We start from the raw sequence: 27428 nt of genomic DNA on the forward strand, positions 1-27428 counted from the left end.
AAGAAATTGAGTATTGCAGCCTGAAAACGCAAACAGCAAAACATGTCTCAATGTGCAAGAAAATGACACATCGCATTTTCGTGTAAATTTGATGATGAGACATCTGTTTATGTGAAACAGCGTTTTTCAGCCTGGAAACTCAAGTCGACATTTTTAAAATGGCATGCTTTTTGGAGTAAACGCTCATGCTTTGATCATTTTTTGACACGAAAACTGTGTCTCTGAGCTGATGAATGCAAACAAGTCTCTAAGTTTTTGAAAATGAGGCTGCTACCATTTTTGTGCGGAGGCTAAAAACATATATCTGTGTTATTTCAGCCGTTCATTTACAGGAGAATCTTAGAGTCGGAAACATTTTTGAGGACAATATCATTGCAGTTTGTGTAAACGCTGAAATGGTCTTTGATATGATCACAATATCCTAACAACAATAATGATAATATTACGAGTCAGCAATTAATCAAAAACTGATATATTGGAAGAAGGCCAACTATGATACAAGCAACATGACAAGTGGTCGCTATCTTGTGTAATTTTCTAAATAATAATGAATGAGCACTTTATGCGCTTCTAAAGGACGTGACCTATTACGGTAGTTGTCAAACATTTCACACAAAGTACCGCTTAAGAAAAAATACTGAGTCCTCCAAGTATCACCATCATGACCAAAATCAGCAGCGATTCTTTCACATAGCAAAGAGCAATAGTACCACGGGTGGTTCCATTATCCACAGTGCTCTTCTCACGAATAATGTTCCATTTGTGCTATTAAAATCGAGTTTTTAGGGCAAGTGGCGCTGTTTGAAACATCATGGCAAGTCCAGTGCGACAACTTGGAGAACTCCTCAAAATTTTGGACCGTACGAGCTTATTGGTGGATAATTGTAATTGGAAGTTGTCATCCAATTGGAGAAGGGATTCCCAGAGTAGCAGATGAAATGAAAGGATCGAGGAGATAGGTTGAGAAATGAAGTATTAACTTTACGTTACTGACACAGAAGCATGGAACTGCCTATGTGGAGTACATAGTTTGACTGGGCTATGTCCTTCTAGCGCATCGCAAAATGGTTTGAACATATTGGTAAAATGGAGGCCAAATGCTAAAAACGTTTTTTTTTCCCCATAATGCCACAGGGTATTGTACGGAAGCGTGGAACTGCCAAAAAACTGAGGGAAAGCCCCATTAACTTTGATTTGTTTGTTTTTGTACATGAACAATTGAATGATGAAGCAAAACAACATTCGATATTAGCATCAATTTCTATAAACAATATTTACTTACTTAATTTTCACTGTTGGTGACCTTTGTCCTGTCCATCTGGGAAGTGGCTGTGGCACACAACACAAGTCAATATCCTGAGGCCCTATGGGAAAAAAATGTAATACGTTTTTAGCATTTAGCCTTCGTTTTTTTTAATTTTTTTAATGAATGCATTCGAACAACTTTGCAGTATGTTCAAACGACATGTCCAATTAATGTTTGCTGCTCAGCTCTGAATAAAGCCTCACAAAGTCTGAGCTTCATGTTTTTCAATATCCCCTCAGCATTGCCAGTCTGAGGGGGGAGCTTATAAAATCAACATCGGGCAGATACAATTTTCATATCTGAGGCTATATTGTAACAAATAGCAATATTTCCCACATCATGCCGATCAACTGTGCAAACAAATGTGACACAGTGCTTTGGCCAGCAGCATCTGCAAGGCATTACTGACCACAAGAAGCTCATCTGGGGAGCAATTTTGGGGTCCAAAGACATCCCAGTGTCCTCTAAGCGTCTCATCTGTTGTGCTAGTCCGTCAACTCTCATGTGCTTATCACCACCATAACATCAATGTGTTTGACCGGCAGGGTTTCATCTGTATGCCATTTTCAATGTCAGAGTGGCTTTGAAGCAGATCCATAGTCTTTGTAAGGGGTATATAAGGGGGCTACAAAGGGGACACTTTCACTTCATGTCAGCTGCTTGCAATGAAGATAGGGCTACATGCATCTGGACTAGAGCTGGACTTCAAAATTTGCCACTGTAGCGGAGCATTTTCTATGCATAATTCACCAACCACAATATTAGGTACACGTGCACACTTCGTACAAGGGCTGCTTCAAATTTTGACTCTCACACGGCATCAGAATTGGAGCCCTTTGTATTCTTTTGTCTCCTAATGTAGCCAAATAAGGTATTCGGAAATCCCACTATGACCAGAACATAAACAAGTCACCAGTGATGCTGATTCCTCTATAATATAATCTCCATAACGCCTATGTGACCGGTCCGCTTATCCGCCAGTGACGGACGCCCATTTTGTAGGTGATGAACGGTAGACGGGAAACTTAAAAAAAAATTGTCCAAGCATAGTTTTTCCCGTTTATGTAATCGTCTATCCACCCCCGCTGGGCGATATTTGAAACGAAAAATTTACTGTGGCATGGAAGCCTCACTGGGGCCGGACTAAATGCATCTCCTTTAAATGCGGCGAGGCTTCTGAGGTCCTGGAAGGTACGTAAAACAAAACATATCCTAGAAGGTGTTTTCAGGAGACGCATTTAGTCTGGCCGCTTTAGTTTAGTCTGTGGCTTACATGCCGTGGTGAATATTTCGGTTCAAATATTGCCCAGTGGAGGGGTTGCTAGTGGTAGTTTATCGAAGTTGGTAGTCGGAAACGCTAACGGAAGCCCGTTTAAAATAACAGACGAACCTGCGTATAGGCGATTACTGGTCCTCCGGACAAAATGGCAGCTAGGTGTTATCTAGCTTCAAAAACACTACCAATGTGTCAAAACTACACGGATTGCAGCACATTCAAGCTTAAAGACCCGCAAGGCCATATGAGGTCCCCAAATGTAATCATTTATAAACAATGTACATTATAAATGTTAAGTTTGTCATGACAATATTAACAGTTATATATGTCAAGCCAAAATAGCCTTAAAAAAAACACAAAAATGTACATCGAATTAAGTACTGGCAAAACAATTGTCCATTTTATGTTAAGCCAGGCTGTTGAATTTAACCATAGTAACTTGTAATCTAACTTAGTTACTTTTAAAATCAACTAATCAGTAATACAGTAAGTAGTCAGCACTGATTGGTGAAACTTCATCATGAAGCTAAAATGGGCTTTAACTTTTTTTTTTTTTTTTTTTGCAGGTAAATGTGTTCAAGTGTTCAATGTTCCACCACTTTTTGCACAACTTGACGAATTGGAAAATTCATAAGTGTGTTTGATCCACGAAACAGACCAAAACATTTCCAAAGATGTCCACTTCTATCCTCTTCTTCTATGCCTTCCATTTCCTTTCTGCAGTATTCCAGATGTATTCCAGTCTCACAGCATTTCTGTTGCTGATGACACTAAAAGCTCGGTGGTCATTCCACTCCTCCTGATTAGTCGACTTAGAAAATTTTTCAGAGCAGCGGAGTTCAAGCCAGGGAGGCCTGGTCACTCATAGCTTCTCTTTCCTGGATATGCTTGTCGGGCGTCCCGCTGGCTGCTCGGGAAAGTGGGCGCGCGTTTAGTGTGCAGGGGTGCTAAAGGGGAGGCTCGTCATCTTGTACATATACGATTGAAGACCCAATCGTTTTCTTGGTTTCTTAGAGGAAAACACCACTTTGGGGGTGTTTTTGGTGAGGAATTTGCATTTTAACACGGCTAATAGCTCAAAATCTCCCAAAAAGTTGATTTCTGCATAGCATAGACTTTTTAAAAGATATTGGGATGATTGACGTGAGTTGTATCATTTGTTCCAGGCGCTTGGAGCACAAAATTGAAAAGATCGACCAAAAGTAGCGCTGACTTTGGGAACAAAGAGGTTAACAAAACCACAGAAACGGATAGCGTGGGTGGTGGTGTGCATGGTGAGCAAGGGCTTGGAGTTACAGGGCTTTTTTTTCTACTATTTTACTAATACTATTTTCATTTGAAAATCATCAGGTAATTTGTATTATTATTTATTTCATTATACTCTTTCAAGTGATTTCAGTGACGATTGTGAGTTATTCGGCAGGGACTAAGAAAAAAAAAAACGTGAACAGTCACTGTCACTCATCAAACCAGTGTTTGTTCCCACAAACGGTTTATGTCTAATAATACCTTCTCTTTTTTTTAAAGTCTTCACAAAATTTGGAGGCATCTATTGAAGGCTGGCTGGGCTGGGGTGAAACCAGAACACCGGGAAAGCCTTCTGACCTCAAAGGCTATCCATCAAAGGCTCCAATTCAAAGTGTCAACGTGCATTGTGGAACACAATAGAGGAGCGCCTCTACCGGGGAGTGGGAGGAAGTATTGGACGTGTTTGATGTAACTGTAGATGCTCCGAGGTGATACTCTATTTTTTTTAAGTCACCTTTGTCGCCCACACTAGACACTTGCTTCCTGTCCAAGGAGAAAAAGAATAGAGCAGCCAATAAATAGCATTTGATCTCTTAATATACGCCTTTAACATGTGGTGCACCTGTACAATCTAATAGGATTCAATACAAAGGGTAGAGATGAGTCAAAATATTAGACGGCTGGAATGGAAATTTACCGGTCTGCCACATGTGATCAGATGACACCTTTGTCTAGACTTTGTCATGATGAAGCAGCATGTGGCTCAAGGATATTTTTGCACTTTCTGGTCCAAGTAACATTAAAAGATGAATTTTCATCGAAAAAAAAACCCTGACCCTTAAAAAAAAAAAAAAATGTCTGATACATTCCACAAGAAAATCTGACTTAATTCTTACGTTAACTTTATCGAAAATAAAACTGATTGTCATCATATGACTTTTTAAATTAATTGATCTCAGTACTGTACTCGATGTTTTTTCTTAAAAAAAAATCTTTTATTTTTGTAAAACAAAAATACTGCTACTCAGGTATTCTCTTATCACAACCCCCCCCCCCCCCAACCATTTTTGGACTTTTTTAAAATCATGAACAATCACATTTTATTTTTGGAACACCGTTACCGAAAGCAATTGTCCGTTTATGCTCACGAGGCAGGTCAATGTTTTACATAAGCGTATCAACAGCTGCCGTGTTCCTCAGAAAACCTCATATACAGCTCCGTGCCTCGGCTTTGTGCAACATTGCTCCTCTCTCTTACAAATCTAACAAAAACTCTAGAATTGAAGTCAAAGCTGGTCCAAATATTAATTGGCGCACATGCTTAATACATTTACAGTTGCTTTTACACCAGTCATCCTCCAAACCGCCAATTAAAGTATAATTAAGAGGAATGAAAGGATCCTTACTCACACAAAACGCCCTAGCAGGATCTTAACCCTGACTTTTCCATTTCCTGCGCAGCACTAAATGTAAGAGGGTCAAGGGCTCAGTTAAAATACACAGTGTATAATGTATTATTTATTTTATTTTTATAGTTTGTTCCCAGCGGGGCTACTGGTGCCGGCGGGGCTCCAGACAGCTATAGCACATACTCACACACACACGCGGATCACTTTCAGCCATTGTGTGTATGGGGGCGGAGGAAGATCGCTCATTAAAGCTATAAAGAGACGATCAGCAAGCATGCTTCACACTCACTCAGTTCACACCACAGAGTGGGAGAGGACCGACCACTATTGCTTGAACTCCATAGAGACTCTTAAGTTCCTTTGACTGGACTTCCATTAAAAAAAAAACAAACAAACACGGAAATGGTGGTCTTTAGTTTTGCTGTGTGATCTCGTGGAAGAAAAAAGCGCAACATCGGCTCTAAACTCGGCCGCGCACATCTACTTGGCTTTCTTCGGTTTTGCGCGCAAGGATGACGCTGCTGGGGCGCACTTGGAATAAACGATGGCTCCTGCTGCTCCTCTTCACCACGGCGGCGAGGTGCCACGCACCGGAGGGTCGCCCCAAACCCAACTACATCAGGCCGGTTCTCCTTGCAGATGCTGCGGCCGCGGACGATCAGGCGTCCACGGCCGCCTCCAACCGTTCGGCTGCCGCGCACGCAGGCGCCGTCAAGAAGTTCAACATCTTTGCGCAGGTATCTTGCATCTTCACTTTGATTGGATTTGTTCATCGTAATGATAGGGGGCATTATTATTAACACACCAATAAGTATGCATCGCTGTAGTATGACTCTAAAAGGCAGCATTTGTGTAGGATGTCTTGGGATTGTGCAGGTGTACAGTACTGTACCTCATATTAGCAAAGAATCAACGGAAGTGGTCAACTGGTGCGACTGAATGATGTTCGGTGGGATACGGTGTGCATCCCCGCGTTTGGTATTAATCTTGTATTGGATTGTGCATACTTGTTACGTCTATTTTGCATCAATTAAACTGTTTTAGAGTAACATCTTTGATGTATATTACATATTTTAGTTTGCCCCTAATTTTTTGTCTTGAAAAACATTCAATTTTATTCTCAATGGTTTTCTTGAAAATATTACCTTTTTTACCTGACTTTCTTAACGTAAAATTACAAATTCAATCAGATTAACTTTATGTAGCAAAAAAAAAATACAAATAATTTCATAATAAAACTACATCTGAAAAAAAAAAAAAAAGACCATCACAATATTGAGAAAAAGAAACCTGACTGTAAATGTATGTCTTTAATATTCCTTTGTACAGTGGGAACATACATTTTAAGGAAATATCACCGTGGCAGTTTAATTCAAAGTTGAACACGTTCAAAATTTCCAATTTTGGGTGGTGAAGCAGCATGTAGCTCATTGCCCATGATCACTTTTTCAAGTGAGTGTAAACAACTGCCTAAGTGATCACGAGGCAATTTGATGTATAGTACGGCTGCCGGGTTAGTCACATGACCTGGCGTACTGCATTCCATGCATTTGCTCTGTACAATCTATCCTCTTTCTTGGGCCAAAGACAACATTTGTGGTGCTTCCCATATAGATAGTACTGCCAAACTACTTACAAACCAGGGAACTATGAACTTAACCTGGGAACTTAAAGTTAGCAGTACGCCATGTAAAGTAAGTCTGCTTTATGTGCATGCTTATTGGCTATTCATTGAATCCCCCCCCCCCAAACCCCTTCTCATAAACTCTTAATTGCCTTACAGATGTGACGCCACTGCTCACCTCCGCAGTAAATCATTAACTGCAGCACAAATGTGAGGGAAAAATATGACCAGTGGGGAAAAAAAGTGACCAGTGGGCCCCGACACGCTTGTCTATGCTTTTAGTGTCCTTCAAATGATCCTTGCCAGGATTAGGGGATTCTTACCAAAGGTGGGGTGGGGGCGAGATCATTTTACGCACAGCCTTATCCATACTTTTAGCACTGCTCTTTTAATGCTAAAGTGACACATTTGACTAATAGGACAATGAAAAGCAGTATGTAAGTTATTGAAAGTTTAAAAAATGGGCAAAAAACTACATATTAACTTGCAAACCACATCAAATGCACACATTAATTGATCCATTAAGTTAAATTTGACATCTACAACATTTTTAGGAAGAGCTGTATGTAGGGTTGCCAACCGTCCCTTGAAAAACGGAATCGTCCCGTATTTAGGAACGTAAGCACGCACGTATTGAGTTGTAAAGGGATGCACTTTGTCCCGTAATATTGTCAGAGTAAAAAATAATCTGTAAAATGTCGATGGAATTAATGAACAACACAACAGTTCCCTTTCTATGACAATTTACGGTAACGGTCCTAGGCCCTCCCGTGCTCTCTGACCAATGAGCTGACACACATTCATACACGAGTATGACGATACAGAATCCGCCTATCTTATTGGTCAAGGTAATATCGCTTGCCAAAGTAGATAGCGGAAGTCAACAAAGCAGCATGACAAATTTGTTGTCCACCAATATGGCATGTAAAGAATTATTTGTTTTTTAACCCTCCGATCAAGGTTAATATGGGAATGTGCAATGAATGTCAACATTGTATGAACAAACAACATATAATAATTTAGAGGTGGAATAAACAAGTGCAATTGATTGACAGGTATGTTAAATAGATTAATAATGAATAAAAGTAATAAATTGATGAATAACAGATAAAGAATACACACACAGCCTTAAATCTATTACAAGTTCAAACAGATATGCATTGTTTTTATTGTACAGGGAGTCAATATACTACACTAACCATAAATTATTATTATTTATTTTTCCCTTTTATGAAGAGTAAGTGGACAAATATGTGAAAATGTTCTGCTGAACTGATTAAAGGTGAGCTCATTTTGAGCCTCAACTTGACATGTCTTGCTCAGTAGTCAAAGAAGTTTCTGCCAAGGCAGAAAGATCATTGCCCTTGGCAACACATAATGGAAATTCTGATTGGATAACAATACAACCTTCTAAATGATATATTAATAAATATATATATGAATTAATTGCAAATGTCACTACTTTATCTTGAGGATCGATACTTAAAATTGAGGACTCTGGATCGGAATATCGATATTTTGTTATCGAGGTGTCCCTTTTTTTTTTTTCCCAGGAGTTGGCAACCCTAGCTGTATGTGTACAATACACAATAAATCAATGAAATCGACCCTGTTAGCATAACCAAAAAGTGCTAACTACATTATATCAAAATGGCCCAAAGAATAAAATATTTATATCATACTACTGTACATGACATGTCCAGCAAAGGACAATTAGCATAGCAACAAAAACGCTCAACTTACCGTACATCACACGGCCATCATTTTGGACCCAAGAAGGACCTTCATCTGTCAAATGAGTTGTCCTCACATATGCCTGTCCCATTTGTTAATTTTCAAAAAAAAAAAAAAATAGCCCTTGGGTAATAACTTGGTTAAAAAAAAAAAAAAAAAAATCTAATGAAGACTTCCATTCAGTTCAGCAAATGAATAACTGCATACATTTTAGCTTGTTCTTTGGCCTTTTTGTGAGACATTCGCAGAGGTTTGACCCCATTAGTGGCAGGAGCTTTCCAAGCTTTTTTTTTTGCTGCATTTTGTCCTTTTCAACATGGTCCTTGTGACATGTTCACTGGCAGCTGGCTGCGTGCAAAGTGCTGAGCGCGCTGACATCCTGCCCTAAGCCAACCATGATACGAAAGCTGAACCGAAAAACCTCAAGCCGAAGCTTGCCAGACCTCAAATTTGAACGTCTGCTTGCACCTTGGCCACTTTGATAATATGGGGAGCCATACGTGTGCGTGTGTGTGTGTAGACCACCAGTCTGGAGGCAGTAAAAACATGGCATGTCCAAGTTATGCCTCTAATGGAATTCATGGCAGGCTTTTACATGGACACAAACAGTAGAGTAAGTGTGTGTATGTACTGTATATGAATGCCAGGAGGTTTTCCACACTTGTAAAGCTGCGGCCTCTGCCACATTATGTGGCTTCTACTGAATAACATTTGACTGGCCCTCTGATTCCAGTAACAGAGAGGCCAGTTACAAGCAGAATAAATCAGGAGGTAAAAAGGCCTTTCAACTGGTGTACGCGCTGTTGCCTTTTATTTAACAGACCTTGACGGCATCGGTAACCATCCATGTATCCGTCGTCATCTGGTTTTGAGGACCATTTCAAGTCGGCGATGAAATTAAAAATTTTTTTGTAAGCATCAAAGACAGTTTTGCCCTGAATGAAGCTAAAATATATTTTTGTACCATGCAAGGACAATTGAGTGTTTAACGAAAATGACACACATGTTCTTGTGCACTTTAAAGACAGTATGGTGCTCACGACCGCACTATCAGAGGCCGAGACTTGCCTGAGTCCAAAACTCACTCGCGAGAGTCGAGGGCAAGACCGAGGGTAGACCAACACCGAAATGAGCAGCGACCGTGACAAGACCAAGACCATAAAAAACACATTTTAAAATCATGACAAGAATGAACAGTTAAAGAGCATTCCGTCTTTAATTATTTTTTCCCTTTAAACACATTCCGCAGCCAAAAACACGGTGTCTTTAACTTTGTTAAAGTGAGAAGGGAAAAAAATAGCCAATTTAATTGATGTGGCATACAGCCAGTCTGTTCAATAAAGCCAAGTGAAGGTGGAGGTGGAATTACAGTAAAACCTCTTCCCAGAAATATTCATCTCTGAAAGACAAAATTAGATTTGCAGGTGTTACTTAGAAGTGAAGTTGAATAAGAGAAAATCAGTGCTGGTTTTGACCGGTCTGGACGGTAAATCCCCAAGACCAGCCAGGCAGAGTCTGCTTATATCGGTGTTGGCCTACTCTCGGTCTCAGCTTCTTTCGGTGTCATTTTCGTTAAATCCTAAATTGTCCTTGCATGGTACAAAAATATATTTTAGCTTCATTCAGGGCAAAACTGTCTTTGAAGTTTACAAAAAATGTAATTTCACTGCAGACTTGAAATGGTCCTCAAAAAAAACCCAAGACTTTTGGGAGTCGAGACCGGGACAAGACCAAGACCTTCAAAATGGGACGGTCGAGACCCATCTCAAGACCAAGACCGATCTTGAATGTTACAACATTACCACATCGTCTTTAATACCTCATTCTTTGTAAAAATTGAAGACAACTTGGAGTCTTTTTTAAAAACACTAAAGGCGATTACCAATCTATTCCTCAATGAACCCAACATATACATTTCAGAAAGCATCATAGAAGATGAGTAGAGTGAAGACCTTTACAGCAGGGTTGTCCAAACTCAGTCCTCAAGGGCAGAGTCCTGCCTGTTTTCCATCTGGCCCTGCTGCAACACACCTGATTCAAAAGATCATGATCCGTTATCAAGCTTTTTCAGGCCTTGCTGATGAGTTGATCATTTGAATCAGGTTTGTTGCAGCAGGGACAGATGGAAAACAGTCAGGAAAGTGGCCCTTGAGGACTGGAGCTGTTAAAAACCCACGCAAACATCAGGAAAACTATTCAACCCCTCTTTTTTGTTTTGTCGGTGTTTACCCTTTGTTCATGTCGCTCTTGTGATGGTAAAGTTTCCTGTTTTGTTAGAGCTCAACTATCGGTTGTTGGTTTCATCATGTCATCGCAAAGACTGAAAGACTTGTGATATACAAACTAACCGTACATTCGGCTGGATAAAGTAACTTATGTCCGGTACGCTATAGGTATTGAAGACTATTTTGTCTTTGCTAATTGTATCGACCCTTCAAATAAAATCCATTTTTTACTGGTGAGTGGCACTTCGTCGCTGTATGAGCCTCAACCAGTCGCTTTATTTGCGATCTGCGATGGGCTCCGCATTTAAAAGTCCTCCCGGCCCACCCCATTTCGCCCCTGAGCTGGCTGTGAAACGTTCATAATGAGCTGAGAAAGTCAGGCGGAGGTGTGTCAGCTTGTTAGCGCCGCAGTCGGCCTCCCGTCCGGTGGCCTTTCCAGTCTGCTGCACCCTCGGGTACCAGCAGGGCCCCCAGCTCGGACCTATTAGGGGGCCTCCTGCGGTGACCTCATTCGCCGTAATTGGACCTGTTAATGACAGAGGAGACCCGCAGTGATTTAAAGACATTGTCTGTAAGTGTAACAAGTCAGGATGTCTTGTTTCCTCTAAAAGACGTCGTTCCAAAGTTCACAGACGTGTTTGGACTGATAAAGGGCGCCAGAGTTGGCATATGACGGCCTGGGATTTTGTCGGACTGATTCATCCTCGGTTTATTTGATATCTGCTGTCTTTTGTTTGCTGTTTGTTTACTTGATGAGGTTCTTTTTATTTGACTCTGCAAGGCCTCTGCAACCAATTATTTTGTCATCCACTTGTATAAACCCTGAAGTGCACAGACAGGGGAATCACTTTTTATCTTTTCCTTTTAATCAAGTAGGATTCCTATTCTGGCTCATGTCATGTGTCACTTGTTGCTAGGGCAGAACTTTAATGTGCCTTATAGACCATATTATTGTTCCTGTGTATGTCACACGTTTGTTGCTGCGCAGAATTTGTGGTGTACGAACGTCATTTCTTGTAAGACCAAGTACGGCTCCTTTTTCCAAAATCTCAGAACTAGTTTTTCCCTAATATGGAGAAAATTGGCCGACACTCTCAATAAAGCATGCCCAAATAATCAAGAATGGGCAAGAGTGTTGCTGTCACAAATGTTTTTCTGATCCTGAGAGCAAATCAGGTTCTAGTTCTGAAAAAGAACCTAAACTTCACCCACCAAGATGGAGATGATCGTGTAAGAGTACGTGGAGGGGATTGGGGGGGGGGGGGGGGGTGTTGGCGGGGGTGGACTATTCCTGTAACATGCCTTTTGTTCGAGAAGAAAACAAAAAAAAGCCTACAATTGTATTCATTAAGAAATGGATTGTGTAATATGTCACAATCCTACCAGAAGTTTGCCCAAAGGTGGGAGGAATTATTTGGTTTACTATGTTTTTATTTTTTATTTGGTATTATTCATTTATTTATTTATTTATTTTTTTATGTCTGAGCTGTCCTGTGAAAAACAAGTATGTCCAGTTTTGGCATTTTTTTAAATGTTCACGTTAACGGAATATCTTTAACACGGAAACCCCATTAACGTAAAAAAAAAAAAAAAAAAAAAAAAAAGGTGAAAAAAAAAAAAAGACTTACCGGGAAGTGCTTTTCACAGGACAGCAACAATATGATTAAATACAATAATTTATTGACAATTATGAGGATGCTAGGACTTGCCGGGGTCTCCGGGCCGGAACACAGTTTGAGAACGCATTGCGTAATTATGTCGATTAAACAGTGGCATTACTAAAACTGACCAACCAGCTCTGCAATTTAATGAAAAAAAATGTTCAGTGAGATTAGTTTGTTTATCACCAGGTATTTAATTACACTATAGGTTTATTTTATTCACATTTACACTATCTTAATTTATCATATGATGAGGAATCGATTACTTAATTTAGACAAAATGATCTGCCAATAGAACAGGAAAATTGGGCCACTGAGAAGTAGAACAAGCCAACTCCATTGTTGGCCTTCTGCAGTTAAATGGACAAATGAATAAAGATAAGACCTCAATCAAGGTTTCGTTCCAATTTTGACATCCTGGGTGCGGTCATTTATTGCACTCAGCAATTTTCCTGATTCATCAGTGCAATTAGTCAATTAGTCATTCCATGCCGCAAGAACAGCAAAAGCCAAAAGCTATCTTTCTCAATTCAGTCCTTACCCAAATAGGAACAGATAAAAACGAGTATAAGGCATAGCAAATGCTTGATTTCTGCAATAAAGAAAATGGGCCATCATTGACCCCTATTTCCAAGATGGCCGCGCCCATGAAACCATGCTTCACCTCCCGCAAAAATATCCCAGAAATTGAGGTTCAGAGATTGGCAGAAGATTCAGAAAGTATGGTGAGCTTCAGCTTGGGTGCTAGTTAGGGGTGTGCAGCTCTCCAATAAAAGACAATTCAATACGTCTCTTGATACATGGGATACGATAGAATTCAATGTCCGTTAATTTTAAAGAGGAACGATTCAATTCGATTTCTTTCAGTGGGATTCCGATTTGATATGAACGAGCTTGTCATTACTGTAAATGTGAAATTTTCTTCAGAGTTTACATTGTATCTACTGTATTCATCTCCAATAAATGACAATGACGTGTGTAGATATTCGTTAAAGTGGAAATATTGAATTCAGTTCAATTTGACACACTTACGTCTTTTAAATGAAATCCAATTTAATGATTCAAACTGGTTTCTTGCGCATTAGTATAAGTGAATGTTATTTATCATCTTTCATGAAGTTTTGGTAGATTTGATGGATGTTTGTAATGAAATAAAATCTTGGAAAACCACAATAGCTGTAAAAACAAATACTGCATACAGAACAAGTAATAATCATTAGCAAATCACCAAGATATAACCCGCCATAAAACTTTAAATCACCCTCCCGCAAAATGACCAAAATTAAGTTAGTCCCCTCTAGTTCTCAGCGGCTCAATTTGACTTGGCAATATTTGTCGAAACAAGTTCTTTGGGGAAAACTGTGTGTGTTTCAGCATTTGATAAAAGTTACTCAAAATTTCCACTCAAATGTCAAGGTAGTTAAATTTGTTTCTTTTTGAAAACAAGAGGATACGCAGTTTGGATAACAGATGGATTGATAGGTGACGGTGTAAAAAGTTGGCATCAATGTCCTAATTCTTTTTTTTTTTCTTTACACAAAGTTCCATTGACATGAGCTGTACAGCGGAACAGTGTTTTGCTTGTAAATAAGGGTTCCACAACGCTGCTTTTTAGAGATTGTTGACCCCGCAGCATGAGTCGAAGGGTGTTTGATGGGGGGAGGTGGGGTTGCTTCCCTCATGGCGCTGCGTCTGTCTCCATCCTTATCGCCTAGGCCGGCATGCCGAGAGTGGCCGCGGAGTAAAATAGCTCTCGGGGGCCATTTCCTGCGCGGGATCATCTAAGGCTTATGCTTTTATGTGTGGAGCAAAAATAAGGGAGCGACAACAGAGACGAGACGTATCCGAATTAAAGCCACACGTCCCTCAGAAGTAGCGAATGAGGCATTTTAAAATACCGCCAGATAAGGTGAGGTAATCAGATGGAAAGAGGGAGGGGGCGAGGGGGATGGCTTGACTCACCACATTTCAAAGACTTGGCTGTGATGGAAGAAGTGAGGCCCATTTTTCTTCCACACCTACGACATGGATGCGAGCCTGAGAGACAGATAAAACGTACGTAGCGCTGTATGAAGTATTAATAGCAGCTGGGAGCCATCGATTTGTCTTCATATTCATGTCAAAAAGAACTCGGACATTTTTGTAACCACCATGACCATGTGACTCTCGAGAATGAAACCGATTGGAAGTTGCACGGCTGTTTTGAGCTACATCCCATTAAGCACGGACCATGAGAAAATGGATCGATTTTAAGATTTATGATTCCAGCACCTGAAATATACGTAAACAAGTTCAACACATAAAAGCACATATCAAGCTAATATTTAGCTTATAGCATACACAGCTGCAGCATATACATACATACTGTACATATACAAATACAGCATATGGTTTCATAGACTTGCTTGCCCTCATATATTTTTTTCATTCGAAAGAAATACATTTGGCTAGCCCATCAATTGGTGTTCAGTAGCATGCTTTCACTAACAGCTAAATTATTGTATTGTCTCGAGCTTCTAAAAAATAATCATTTTGACAAAATAGTACCACGTTAAGAACATTTAACGGCAAAAATATGTTAGCGTATTAACCACATAACTAGTGCTACCCTTAACATTTTTATCTTTCTCTTGAGGAACTGCCAAAAATATAACGCATTTGTACAATTGTTTTTTGTGTGCGCCTGTGTTTGTGTGTGAGGGGACAGGAACTGGTGTGCCATGTTTAGGCACTCCCCGCACCATCCCAAATCCCTCCATGTTCACGACTTAACTGTCACTAAAATGCATGTATTGACATTAGTGCAATTAGCTTAAGCCTGAAGCTAGCTAGCAGCCCATTTGTGCCAGGTGTTGTGGAAAACTTCACAAACACAAACACATTGTTGGGTATTATGTTTAGGATATTGTAAATGGATTATTTGGTTGTATTGCTGTGTGTTGCTGTTGAGGTGTTGTGGCGAACACGTCACTTGCGCTGCCATTTTTTGTTTTCTGTTTTCAGTGCTTAAATGGAAATGTTAATGAAAATTGCCACTGTTACATTGTCGCCTTAGTGTTTTCAGAAACTGTTTGCAGTTCAAAAAGAGCTTTTGCAAACAGCTAGTTGTGGTGTAAAGGAAAAAATCTTATTTGTTACCATGTGACAGTTGTCGTTCCCAAATTAATTTTATGTCGTGGCTGGCCGGGTCTGGCTTTGTTTTCACTTGCACTAAATTACATTCCAGTCAAATTCCCTGGAATACTGTGGTTGCTTTAAAATGCTTTGTCTTATTAGCATTATCATTTGTCATTTGTCTCTGGGGCGGTGAAGAAACTCAGTCATAATAAAAATGACAATTGAATTAATGACATGAAATCCATTTGGACACTACGTGAAATAATATTCTCATGATGTTATCACATATGGAGGCTTGTTTGCGCCAGAACTAAACACAAAGGCATTTAAATAGATAAACTAAATATGAATAAATGGTATCAAGTGGTACAAATGTATAGAGGACCAAAACTGCCAAAATCTAAAGTAAATAAAAGTGAAAACAAAAACAAATATGATTGAAAAAATAAACCAAACTATAAATAGATGGATATTTAATTGTATTTCTATATTTAACATTTATTTCCACATTTAATTGGAATCTTTTTTTTTTTTACTACTTATTTTTTTACTTTTTTTGGGGTCCTATTTCCATATATTATTATTATTATTATTTTTTCAATTATATATTTTTTATATTCACTTTTATTTATTTTTGATTGTGGCAGTTTTGGTTCTGAAATGTAGAAGGAAATGTTATTCAAATGAGGGGGCGGACTTAAATTTGTCTTTGGTTGAACTATTCGGTTGATCCACATTTCAGTGCAGAAATCAACTTTGTATGCTTGGCCTGCTAGCAAGCCATAGCGAGAAGTCTTGTGTCTAGTAGGTTAACACCACATAAATATAGATTCGATCGCGGAAGCCTGCGCGGACGGGTTTGCGGCTCCGCTGAAACTGCCAAAAATAAAAAATAAATAAATGAATAAGTGAAAATAAAAAATATAATGGAAATATTTTTTTAAAATATATATAGAATTAAGAACAATATATATACTGTATATATCATACAAAATAAAAGTAAAAATAAATAAAAAAAATAAAAAAGTTTTAAAAATAAAAACTAAGTAGCAAAATAAATGTGGAAATAAAAAAAATATATATATATAAATAGTTAAATATCAATTTAGTTATATTTTATTTTATTTATTTCAATTATATTTTTTTACATTTGTTTTTATTTTCACTTTTATTTATTTTTTTATATTGGCAGTTTTGGTCCTCCACATAAATGTTTTCGATTGACCATTTAGATTCCAGGATGTAATTTGTAGTTTTTATTTTTTCACTACATTTCATTTAACGATAATATGAGTTTTGTAATTACATTTTATTTAATAGTATTTTTAGTCATTTAATAACATATCTATTTATTTTTGTTTTTCATTTGATGGCATTTTTCGAGACTTTTTTATTGTGTGAAGGCGAAGGCCTTCACACATATGTTATTCTAGTTTATTAATGACATTTTATTTTTAGACATTTAACCACTTATATGACTTATCCATTTAATGATGCTTTTAGTTATTTGACAGTGTTTTTATGTTTTACTCATTCAATAACTTTTTCATTTAATGATGCTTTCAGTTATTTAATGACCCATTGATGTATTTTTATCATGTATTTTATTTGACATTAAACCACTATTGAAAAGTACGATGAAAAAACATTGCATTCTGTGAGTAACCCATCAAAGAAGTGGTGAAATGTTGTCTTTTAATTTGGAGGCTTGTTTTATGTGACAAAATGAATGTCATAAATAAGGCTCCATATTGTGCTGCTATGAAATACTGAAACAAAAACTGCTACACATTTTAGTAGCCGTAAGAGTGTAAAAATGAGGACAAGAATAATATGTTTTGAAGTATCAATGCTATTCTCCTTCTCCTGGACTCAGTGATGGATGAAGGCTCAATTTAACACCCTTTGTTTCCTTGCTATCATTGCCTCCATGTGTTCAATGTCACAAATTAACTTAATGACTTCCAGCGTGTGGAAATCTGAATAACTGGTAGACTGAATTAAACATGTGGCATCGTGTCGACCCCACGGTGGAAATTATTCTGTTTGTTTCCATGTTTATTTATCATAAGAATGATAGCATGGTGAGCTACGCTGGATCTCTGAGAAGCCACTGTCCAACGTGTCGGCCACTCGTCGTTTTAAGATCGAGGAATCTAAAAAGTCGTATCCGCGGCTGCTCGTATTTTACGTGCTGCTGTTTTTTTTTGTTTTTTTAAACCATGACCTAGCTTGCGTCGACTTGACTTTTATGCTATCAAAACAATGAGTTCTCATGGCTTTAGTAATGTTGATCTGAGTAACAAAAAATTATAATAACTGAAATAATACCCGTTACTTTTTTTTTTCAGATTAGAGGGAGAATTTATTACGCCGCAATCTGGTGATTTTTAGACTGGGACAAGATTTGGCATTCGCGTCATCATTCTTGTTGCTGAGAATGTAAATTTTCTTACACAAGGACATGTATAGTGTATGACGGTTCTGTGAATCTTTTGTGTCTTTGTATTTAATGTTCCCTGATTCACGTGCCTCTGTGTCGCTGCTGTCCGTTTCATCAGCTTTACAGCACCATGAGATATCAGCCAAGATATCAATCTTTCGGAGATAAAAAAAAAAGGTAACAAACCTATTTTGATGAAGGAAGGACTACAAAGTACACATCTGTTTTCAAATATAGGAAGTAAAAGCAAAAAGATGTCAGAAAAAGAAATACTTTAAGTAAAAAAAAAACAAAAACACATGAACAAAGTATTTGCACTTTCCATCACGGTACATCGGCCCAGAATATAAAGATGTTGCAGCTGCGGAAACGCTTGACCAATCCGATCCGGAGATGGGCGCTACTGTTAGTCACGTTTTGGGCACAGTAATTCACTTCTCCAAATTTGATTTGTGACACGCTTCATGTCCAACTGCTCTGCTTCGCCCTCGAGTCCCACGGCAACAGCGCTTACACGTGTAAGAAATTACATCAAGATGCCACATCCAGTGAAAGCCTCAAACTCAGAGTTACTTCTAAAGTAGGGTGCAGTATTACGCCGACTATTTGGTGGTTCATCTTTCGCAGTCTCGCTATATGACAGATTTTTAAGTACGCATTTTCAATGGGATTTTACAATATACAGGCGAGTCCAAATTGAGAGCTGCACACCTTTGGTTCAGCGTATACAACAACATGCCAGGCAGCACTGACCTCCACCAAAGGCTGAGATGGCTGAGTTCTCAAATCGTAATCTGCGCATCTCTCCTCCTGAACCAAAAAGATAACTCTATACAAGGGCCTGACCGATTAATTGGTCGATATCGGCTCTTTCAAATCGGCCAGAATCAACTTGACGTTTCACCCCAATTTTTTTCTACCTTTTTTTTCAGTTCACACATTAACACGGCATAAGACAAAGATAATGACATACAACCCCCCCCCCCAAAGAGAAATTGACAAAAAATAAATAAAAATCTGCCAATTTTGCTCTCTGTTGTAAAGTTACACAAATTCTAAAGGACAAAGTATTGTAAACAGTGACATGTTCTGCCTGTTATTTATATCTATGTTGTTGAAATAAAAAAAGCTGTTTAAATGTATTTATTTATTTATATTAATTGTCTCATTAATCGGTTATCAGAATTTTATCCTGCCAAATAACGGAACCGGCTTCAAATAATCCATATCGGTCAGGTCCTACTCTTTTACCCAATTCCATATACTCAAAAGTCAAAACACATTCTTTTCACTTGTCAACAACATAGAGAAGCAGACCAAAACAACACACTGACACACATTGGCACAACAAGAGAAAAATGCTGTAAAAACATAGCGATCTTAGGACAAACCACACAAACACGACTAAATGGACTCTAAAGAAGTATGATTAGTGGGGTAATTACCCCTGAGGTACGTCTGCAGGGCTCATTAAGCACTTAAGAATGCTTGGAGAAAGAGTTGGAAATCTAATTGCTCCAATTGTCTGGAGCACCTAAAAATAACAAAAGGGGCGGTGAGAAAAATAAAGTCGGAATCGTCGACGGACATCAGTTTAAAATTAGAGTCGGACTGGCCTATAGCATATACAATTTTTTTTACCCCCGGAAAAAAAGGCGAATGACGGAAGGGTACCCACGCTGCAGACGGATGACGAATAACGGACGCTCAATTTGTAGTAAAATGCCCAGCTATATTAAATAAATCATTTTTGGAATCATTAAGTGTAACTGGATAGTGTTCCATGCCTGACCTGCTTTGCTTAACCAAAGAAGCAGTTCAAGCCTACCACATGAATGGAAAAATGCATTTCCTTTTTTATGCTATTATTATACCAGCAAAACAGGTCAAATGAATTTAAATTGAATTGATGTGTTTCCTCAGCAGGTGTATCCGTGCAGCAATGACAAGGAGTGCAGCGTGGGAAGTTACTGTCACAGCCCCCAGCAAGCGCCCTCGCGCTGCCTCGCCTGCCGCAGGAGAAAGAAGCGCTGCCACAGAGACGCCATGTGCTGCCCCGGCAACCGCTGCCATAACTGTATGTCAAAAACACAGTATCGATGCATGCTTAAAAGCAAATATCAGTACAGTGAAAAACTGTTTATCACTGGGACTAAGTTACAAACCCATCAACAATCTGCGATATAGAGACCATTTTTTAAATTTAGCATTATTAGAATTGAAATAATGCCCTGACTAACTACTGAGAGTTAGGGCTGGAATTATTATCAAAATTCAATCGTGATTTAATCGTGATTTTGATTTTGGCTTCTCTCGATCTTTAAAATCTTATAATTGAAGAGAAACTATTTAATTGCGGAACGGTGTCGTGCATTTGCAAGTTCCCGGCTTTCTGAAAGTAACCTGAATGCACCATGTTGTTCATGAGGCAAGCGTGTACCGTATGTGATTCAGCAGTCCCTGAGCGTGCGTCAAGCTGTTTAATGACAGTTGGAATTTACTGTAAAACTCAGCAAAAAGAATTACACACATTGTATATTCAAGTGTAACGCATTCTTCGTTTTTAAAACATCGCTAACACTTATGCTAAAGTTAGCGTAAAATCTAACTGACAAGCTAACGGGAAATTAGCATCAACTTCGGGAGGGATATTCCTTCAAATAACGAATATTCAAACACAAACGCTGTAGAAACACGTACACACGTAACATAACAGTACTTAAAGACACAAATTCTTTGTAATTTGTGAAAAGCGAGTTATATTAAAAGAGTTCAATCGCAACTTTCTTCTTAGCTCATTTTAAGTGCATACTCCATGCATGCACGGCACCACACTGCTGCAGAGAGGCTAGCGTGCAGGAACAGCCGGTAATTGTTTGTATCTATTGTTTTTTAATTGAATTATTTTTGTATATTCTTTACTTTCTTAATCATTTATTTTCTCGTTGTCCTTTTCATGTTGTATTTAAAGTTGAGTTTTCAAACATTGAAAGAATTTGACTTTCCTCAGAATTCAAGGATACAAAGATCTGAAGAACTTTTTTTTTTTTTAATCAACACAAATTTTCACGTAATATGGCACGAAATACGAAACCCGAGGTCCCAGGTTAACCCAGTAAGGCCCAAGACTTGAAAATAGAGACAGAACAATAAAATCGTATAAAATAAATATGATAAAATAATCAAGGAGATGCTTGATCACGGTTTAAATGCGCGCAAAGATGCAAGGCATCAAATATTTACACGGTAATTTTTGTACTTGTAGTAGTTGAATAAATATTAAGTTTCGAAATAAATGAATAATCGTTTTATTACTTGTGATTTCAATCTCAATCAAAATAATCGTGATTATTATTTTTTCTATAATCGTCCAGCCCTACTGACAAGACTGACCCTGCGCATTGTGCAAACAAACATTTACAGGTCTTATTTATTCAACATAAAAGTAGTATTTTGTATTAAAAAATATAATATAATGGGATCGCAGTAGGTGATCTGCTAAACTCCTCTCCTCTTGGCAAATTTTCAGATATTTGCATGGCGATATCTGACAGCGTGATCTCACCTCACATCTCCGCCTTGGACGAACACAACAAGTTCTCCGGCAAAGACCACGGCTGGCGGAAAAGCACTGGGAAAACACAAGTCAAGCATTCTCTTAAAGGTAGGAAGACATCTTTGAAATTCCAGAAAGTCCAGGGACTGCTTTCAAGGATAATGTTTTTTTCTTTTTCCAAAGACACCATCATAATCCTAACACCAACAACAAGACCATACCATCACAATCATATCAGAATTCTTATCCAAGTGACAAAACCTCAGTCAAAATAGTGCTGTTACATTTTTGTATTGTGTGGAAAAAAAAAGAAGAAAATTATAGGGCTCATGTTACCTGCCATGCAAAGTCCCAAACTACGTTGACAACTGCCTCGCTCCTCGTATTTTAGCCCGAAGTCTAGCTTGCGTACTTGAAACCATACCTGCCCCACTTTCCTCTGCCCCCTCGTGTTGTTTGTACACTGATTAGTGGAGGTCATTAAAACGTTCAGGCGGACAAAAAAAAAAACGACACCACAGAATGAGTTTAACTGAACAACAACAAAAAATAACTCGCCCATCTCAGCCTCTACTTTGTGTTCATCTCACTACATTTTAAACATTAATCTAAGCGTCTGTCCGCGAAGCAGTGATAAACTTCAATACCCGCAACCATGTGCTAAGTTGTCAGTGCTAGTATTTTTTTTTTTTCAGTACAATCCTGTTTATTTTTTATATTTATTTTTAAATAAATATTGTGTATGCTGCGGTGTCAAAAAATGTTCTTATTTCCTGTTGGTTTCTGATAGTACCAGAGGTAGGCGTTTTTCTAAATTTCGCTGGTCCATCATTCATCCGTCAGCGGCCAGGGTTCCCGTCCATCATTGGTCAGGCCGTCATTTTTCGTGATGAACCGAATTGTAATCGTCAGTTCGTTAAGTTCGGCAGTTAGTCCATCAAAGGTCCGTCAGTCTCTAACCCCCGACCCCACCCCCTTGGAATGTCCACCTCTGGATAATACTGTACACGAATCTACAGTTTCATACACTACGTATTGGGTGGATTATACAGTTAGTCATCACCATATGTATCGTTAAACATCACTGTCAATAACATTAAACTTACCACTTAGTGTATCTACAGTTTTGTATTTGGGAGTCCTGACTAAAAATGGCTAATATGAGTTGGTGGTATGTGCACAAAACTGTTATTTTTAAAATGTAAAAATGTAATTTGAATGGCCGTTCATATAAGTAGGTTCCGAGCAGAGAACGCTGTGAGGTCCCTGTTGTTTTTGTAGAAACTGAAAGAAGACACTTTTTCGAAACACATTAAAAAGAATTTAGACAAAGTTGAGGTTAGAATGTTGACGTGGCCCTCGGCAAGCGTTCCAGTTCCTCATGTGGCCCCTTTGTAAAATTAATTGCCCACCCCTAATTTAAGAGTCTTTAGTGAACCTAACATGCATGTTTTTGGAATGTGGGAGGAAGCCGAAGTACCTGAAGAAACCACACGGGAAAGCACTGGGAAAATAGGCAATCTCAAACCCAGGAACTCTCAAATACAAATGTGCTAACCACCAAACTTACCGTGCTGCCCATTTTTCAGGACATAATACTGGTGTACCATTCACACAGTGTCATGTTTTCTTTCAGGTCATGAGGGTGACCCATGCTTGCGTACGTCCGACTGCTCTGAGGGCTACTGCTGCGCCCGCCACTTCTGGACCAAAATCTGCAAGCCGGTGCTGCGACTGGGCGAGGTGTGCACCAAGCAGAGGAAAAAAGGCTCGCACAGCCTGGAGATCTTCCAGCGCTGCGACTGCGCCAAGGGCCTCTCGTGCAAGGTGTGGAAAGATGCCACCTCGTCGTCCAAGTCCAGACTGCACATGTGCCAGAAGATTTGAGGGAGGAGGAGGAGGCAACACCATCAGTGGGCAATCCAATCAGCCCAGGGAACGTAGTTTTCTTTTTTCTTACATATAGGGATGGAGTAAAAAGACACCGCGTGGGTGTTATTTTTACGTTGATGACATTCAGCGATGGAGGGACTCCAGGCGGAGACATTCACGCAGAAGCTGCATTATTATTGTTAATATGACCGCCCAGTGCATTCCTTAACATGCTGCAAAGTCCATTTGCTCTAAAGTCCTCCTGTTATTACCATGCGAGAGCTTTTCCATTATGACTATTATGTAAAAGCTGTATGCCAGTCGCTGAGAGTTAGCTAACTGCAACCGTTTCGAAAATATTGAGTTTTTAGCAGAAGAGAATACCAGTGATGTCAGGTAGGCAAGGTATGAAAATGTCCTATCAGCATTATAGTGGCCGATCGTATTTTCTCCTATTATTTGAATCTTCATCCCTCTCCGTTTGTGTGCCATTGTGGAAAACTGGAAGACAGATTACCACTCTTACCTCAACACACACACTAAATACTATCGTTAGGATCGGAGCTGGGCATTTTACTACAAATTGAGCATCCATTCATTATTCATCATCCGTCTGCAGCGTGGGTACCCTTCCATCGTCCGTCATTCGCCTTCTTTTCGGGTGTAGGAAAATATTATATATTATAGGCCGGTCCACTTCTAATTTTAGATGAGCGTCCGTCAGCGATTCAGACTAAACATTCACTAGGCCATCGAAGCCTCACCGCGAAAAATAAGACTTATGATGGACTCCTGAGGAATGGCGGACTAAATAAAGGGCCTTCCATCTATTCAAAACATGTTCCCGTCATTCGGCAACCGTCAGCAAAACGGGCGTCCGTCAGTGACGGATAGACGGGGCGGTCGCTCATATAGGCGGAGCGCCCAGCTCTGGTTAAGGATAATTTTAAAAAAACATGTTAACAGGATACCAGCTGCTACTGAAAGTTTAGTCAGAATCGCCGACGGACGCCCGTTTAATATTAGAGGCGGACCGGCCTGTAGTATATACAATTTTTTTTACCCCCGGGAAAAACGCGAATGACTGACGACGGAAGGGTATCCTGCAGACAGATGACGAATAACGGGCGCTCAATTTGTAGAAATATGCCCAGCTCTGAGTAATACTGAGGCTACATACAGTTATAATGATTAAGATTGGGGAACACAGTTTGTTTGTTGAGTTAGGTCTGACAGCTGTTTTCAACAAATGTTTGGGCACGGAATCCAAAACTGAGCTCTGTTTTTTTCTATCACGTCAAAATTTTGAGCCATAGAATCACCGTTTTCTTAAGAAATATTAAATGTGTATGTATGTAAATAAAACACTAAGATGGAATAGGTTTTACAGTTCTGTGATATGCTAACAACCACAATGCTACCATTTGGCCTACGCTACTACAATACCGCCGGAAATGTGATCAGGGCTTATCCATTATAACTGTAAACTGTATCACCGCTAATGGCTTTGCATGACTAAATTAAACACATATGCTAATGTTAGCCTACCCTGCTGTGTGCCTTAGCTTTGGACGCTGCAGTATTTCATACCACAGTCTCCACTCCACTGCAGCGCTTTCATTTCCTTGCCACCCTCATTCTCTTCTCAGATGTATTCCAAGAAGTAAACACAGGAATGACAACAAATACCAGCAGTATCGAATAGCCTACTACTGTTGACTATTACTCCGTAGTTTCTGCGCCACTATTTCCATGTCACACGCAGATAATATTCATTGAACCAAGCTGAGATGTAGTGAGTAAGCAGTAAAACGGGTCAGGAACAGCCACATTTCATCACTACAATAATCCTAAACTCTCTTGGGAATATGTGCATGGTGTCTGTGCATTACTATTAGACGCTGTGATACAATAACCATCATTACAATTCTCCATTTGTTTCTTTCATTGGTATTTCAGCTAAGCGACAATAAATATACTTGTGAAGGAATTCCACGATACAAATGTGGAGACGTCACCAAAAAAAAAGACACAAGTCATCTATTAGCCATGAGTATTCCATCTATTGACAGGTTTACATCAAAATGACATAAAAAAAAAAATCAAGATGGCGGTCAAGTCGGTGAAAACATTGAACTTTGGGTTGTTCTCATTTGATTTGTGATTTTTTTTTTTTTAACTACATTTATATAGATAATGATGCACGCTGGTTAAAGCCTAATATATGTAAGAAAGAAAACAGTACATTTTATCACACTCGAGAATGACTGTTACCACCTAAGTGCTCACTACAAAGCACTGCGGTCTTGGTTTGCTTCCATTGCAAACTGTCCAGTTCCACTCTCTTCACTCCATTCACCCACTTTATCCGACGTTCAGGATCCACACAGTAATATATGGAATGATCATTTCGTTTCCATCATGTTATGGTTGGACTAGCCAACCCCCAACAGCATCCAGGCATGATTTTCTGCTAGCTTTTTATGCTAGTCAATACAATACGGTGGGATGTTTTCACCGACTAAGGCGCGTTGCATCGAGAAATGCCCGGATGTTCGGAATTGTCAACTGTTTGGATTTATTGTAAATGTTTATGTAATACGACTGTTGTGTGTACTTCTCTCGTTCTGCTTTCCTGCTTATTGATGGATACGACGGGTAATGTTTTCGAAGCCAACTGGGTCAAATTATGCCAGATGATTGATTAGAATGACTGCAAAAGTGTGTGTCAGTGTGTTTCATCACCTTGACGTGTCTATTTTTGAAAGCTGGAGTCCACATACTATCTTATCTCCTTAACCATTTCAAAATATAGATAGGATCTTATATTGTGAATAGAACAGAGGCGACAATGACATATTTAAGAAACAGTGTATATCATGTACATATAATGAGATTTAATGCCTTAATAGTACAGCCAAACAATCTAGGTGAGAAGAGTGAAGGGACCAAATGTTAGCCATACAGTAGTAGATTTTTGATGAAATATGCATCACAAAGAAAGTTACTGCAACACAAATACATTGTGTAAATGGTATGTATATGATGTTAAGATTTATATCCAACTAAATATTGTTTTGTGAATAATTTCTATTGATTTGTTTTGCATATTTACAATGATGAACAAATTAAAGAATGTATTTTGTATTAATGGACTGAGTATTACTTTGCACTGCAGTGGACATTACTGACACTACAAAGCTCAATCAATTTTTTTTAGCAGTTGGAGTATGACAAAATGAGACCATATTCGTTAGACCATGTTCCATGTTACAGGCAGGCCCAGTCAACAAGGATATGCAGCCAGCAAGTATCATCTCCATGTATAGGAAAAGTTAACATCTGAATATTATTAGCACTGTAAATTGTCTTTATACACATTAAAACAACTCACAAACACGTGCGTAATAGGACAGAGCTGGAACGACCATTGGGTACAGATGGAAAGACTGATCAATAAGAAGCTGGACAAACAGGTAGCTAAGTAGGAAGGTGGGACAGAAAGGTAAGTGGGCATATTAATATTGCTTTTGTGGAATATGAGTTAATCAGTAAAATTCGCCCGTTTTCAGCCATCTATGGGGGGGGGGCATTCTGTGACTTCTGTCGACTGCAAATGACATCACAAATGCTCAGGGCTCAGGTAACGACCAATCACGGCTGACCTATTTTCTGAAGCTGAGCCCTGATTGGTCATTACCTGAGCCCTGAGCAACTGTGATGTCGTTTTCAGTCGACAGAAGTGACAAAATGGCCGCCCCCAGAAAAGGCTATAAATGGGTGGATTAACTCTTATTCCACAAACACAATATTTATCAGAATGCCTTGTTTCAACTAGTGGGCTTGCATAGAACATATTCTTCAGAAAATATGTTTGGATTGACTTCCCTTTAAGAAGAAACACCATTATCAAAGTGAAACATGGTCTTGGGCCGCTTTGCATCCTCAGTACATGAA

General features: G+C 39.0%; 2 protein-coding genes across 7 annotated transcripts in view; one reads left to right on the forward strand and one right to left on the reverse strand.

Moving 5' to 3' along the window:
* The first annotated feature begins 5484 nt into the window (after positions 1–5484).
* Positions 5485–26618, forward strand: dkk2 (dickkopf WNT signaling pathway inhibitor 2). Its single transcript, XM_086032393.1, has 4 exons — positions 5485–5976; positions 19967–20120; positions 21573–21707; positions 23236–26618. Exons 1-4 carry the CDS (start codon positions 5752–5754, stop codon positions 23484–23486), a joined length of 765 nt encoding a protein of 254 aa, XP_085888519.1. The 5' UTR covers positions 5485–5751; the 3' UTR covers positions 23487–26618.
* The window catches only part of LOC147146089 (uncharacterized), a 31442-nt gene continuing 13554 nt past the window's right edge, over positions 9541–27428 (reverse strand). For 2 of the 6 annotated variants that reach the window (XR_015087029.1, XR_015087027.1), the window contains 3 exons: positions 21609–21674; positions 14446–14520; positions 9541–11348 (listed from right to left, as the gene is read on the reverse strand). Coding sequence is in view for 1 of the 6 variants with exons in the window: in XM_086032394.1 (XP_085888520.1) it covers positions 11098–11348; positions 14446–14520 (326 nt within the window). In the remaining 5 variants the exon portion in view is untranslated. Of the gene's footprint in view, positions 11349–14445; positions 14521–20014; positions 20119–21608; positions 21675–23169; positions 24108–27428 lie in introns of those variants that run through there. The other 4 variants (XR_015087028.1, XR_015087032.1, XR_015087031.1 and 1 more) reach the window with 4 other exon arrangements.

The sequence above is a fragment of the Filicampus tigris genome, chromosome 6 (genome assembly GCF_054856515.1).
Source record: "Filicampus tigris isolate MCC_2025a chromosome 6, RoL_Ftig_1.0, whole genome shotgun sequence".
In the NCBI taxonomy this organism is placed as follows: domain Eukaryota; kingdom Metazoa; phylum Chordata; class Actinopteri; order Syngnathiformes; family Syngnathidae; genus Filicampus; species Filicampus tigris.

What these genes read in the sequence shown, in the direction of transcription:
- dkk2 (XM_086032393.1), top strand. Translation starts at nt 5,752, where the DNA reads ATGACGCTGCTGGGGCGCACTTGGAATAAACGATGGCTCCTGCTGCTC. An exon ending in AGTTCAACATCTTTGCGCAG is followed by an intron (nt 5,977 to 19,966) that starts GTATCTTGCATC and finishes GTGTTTCCTCAG; the next exon opens with CAGGTGTATCCGTGCAGCAA. An exon ending in AGTCAAGCATTCTCTTAAAG is followed by an intron (nt 21,708 to 23,235) that starts GTAGGAAGACAT and finishes GTTTTCTTTCAG; the next exon opens with GTCATGAGGGTGACCCATGC.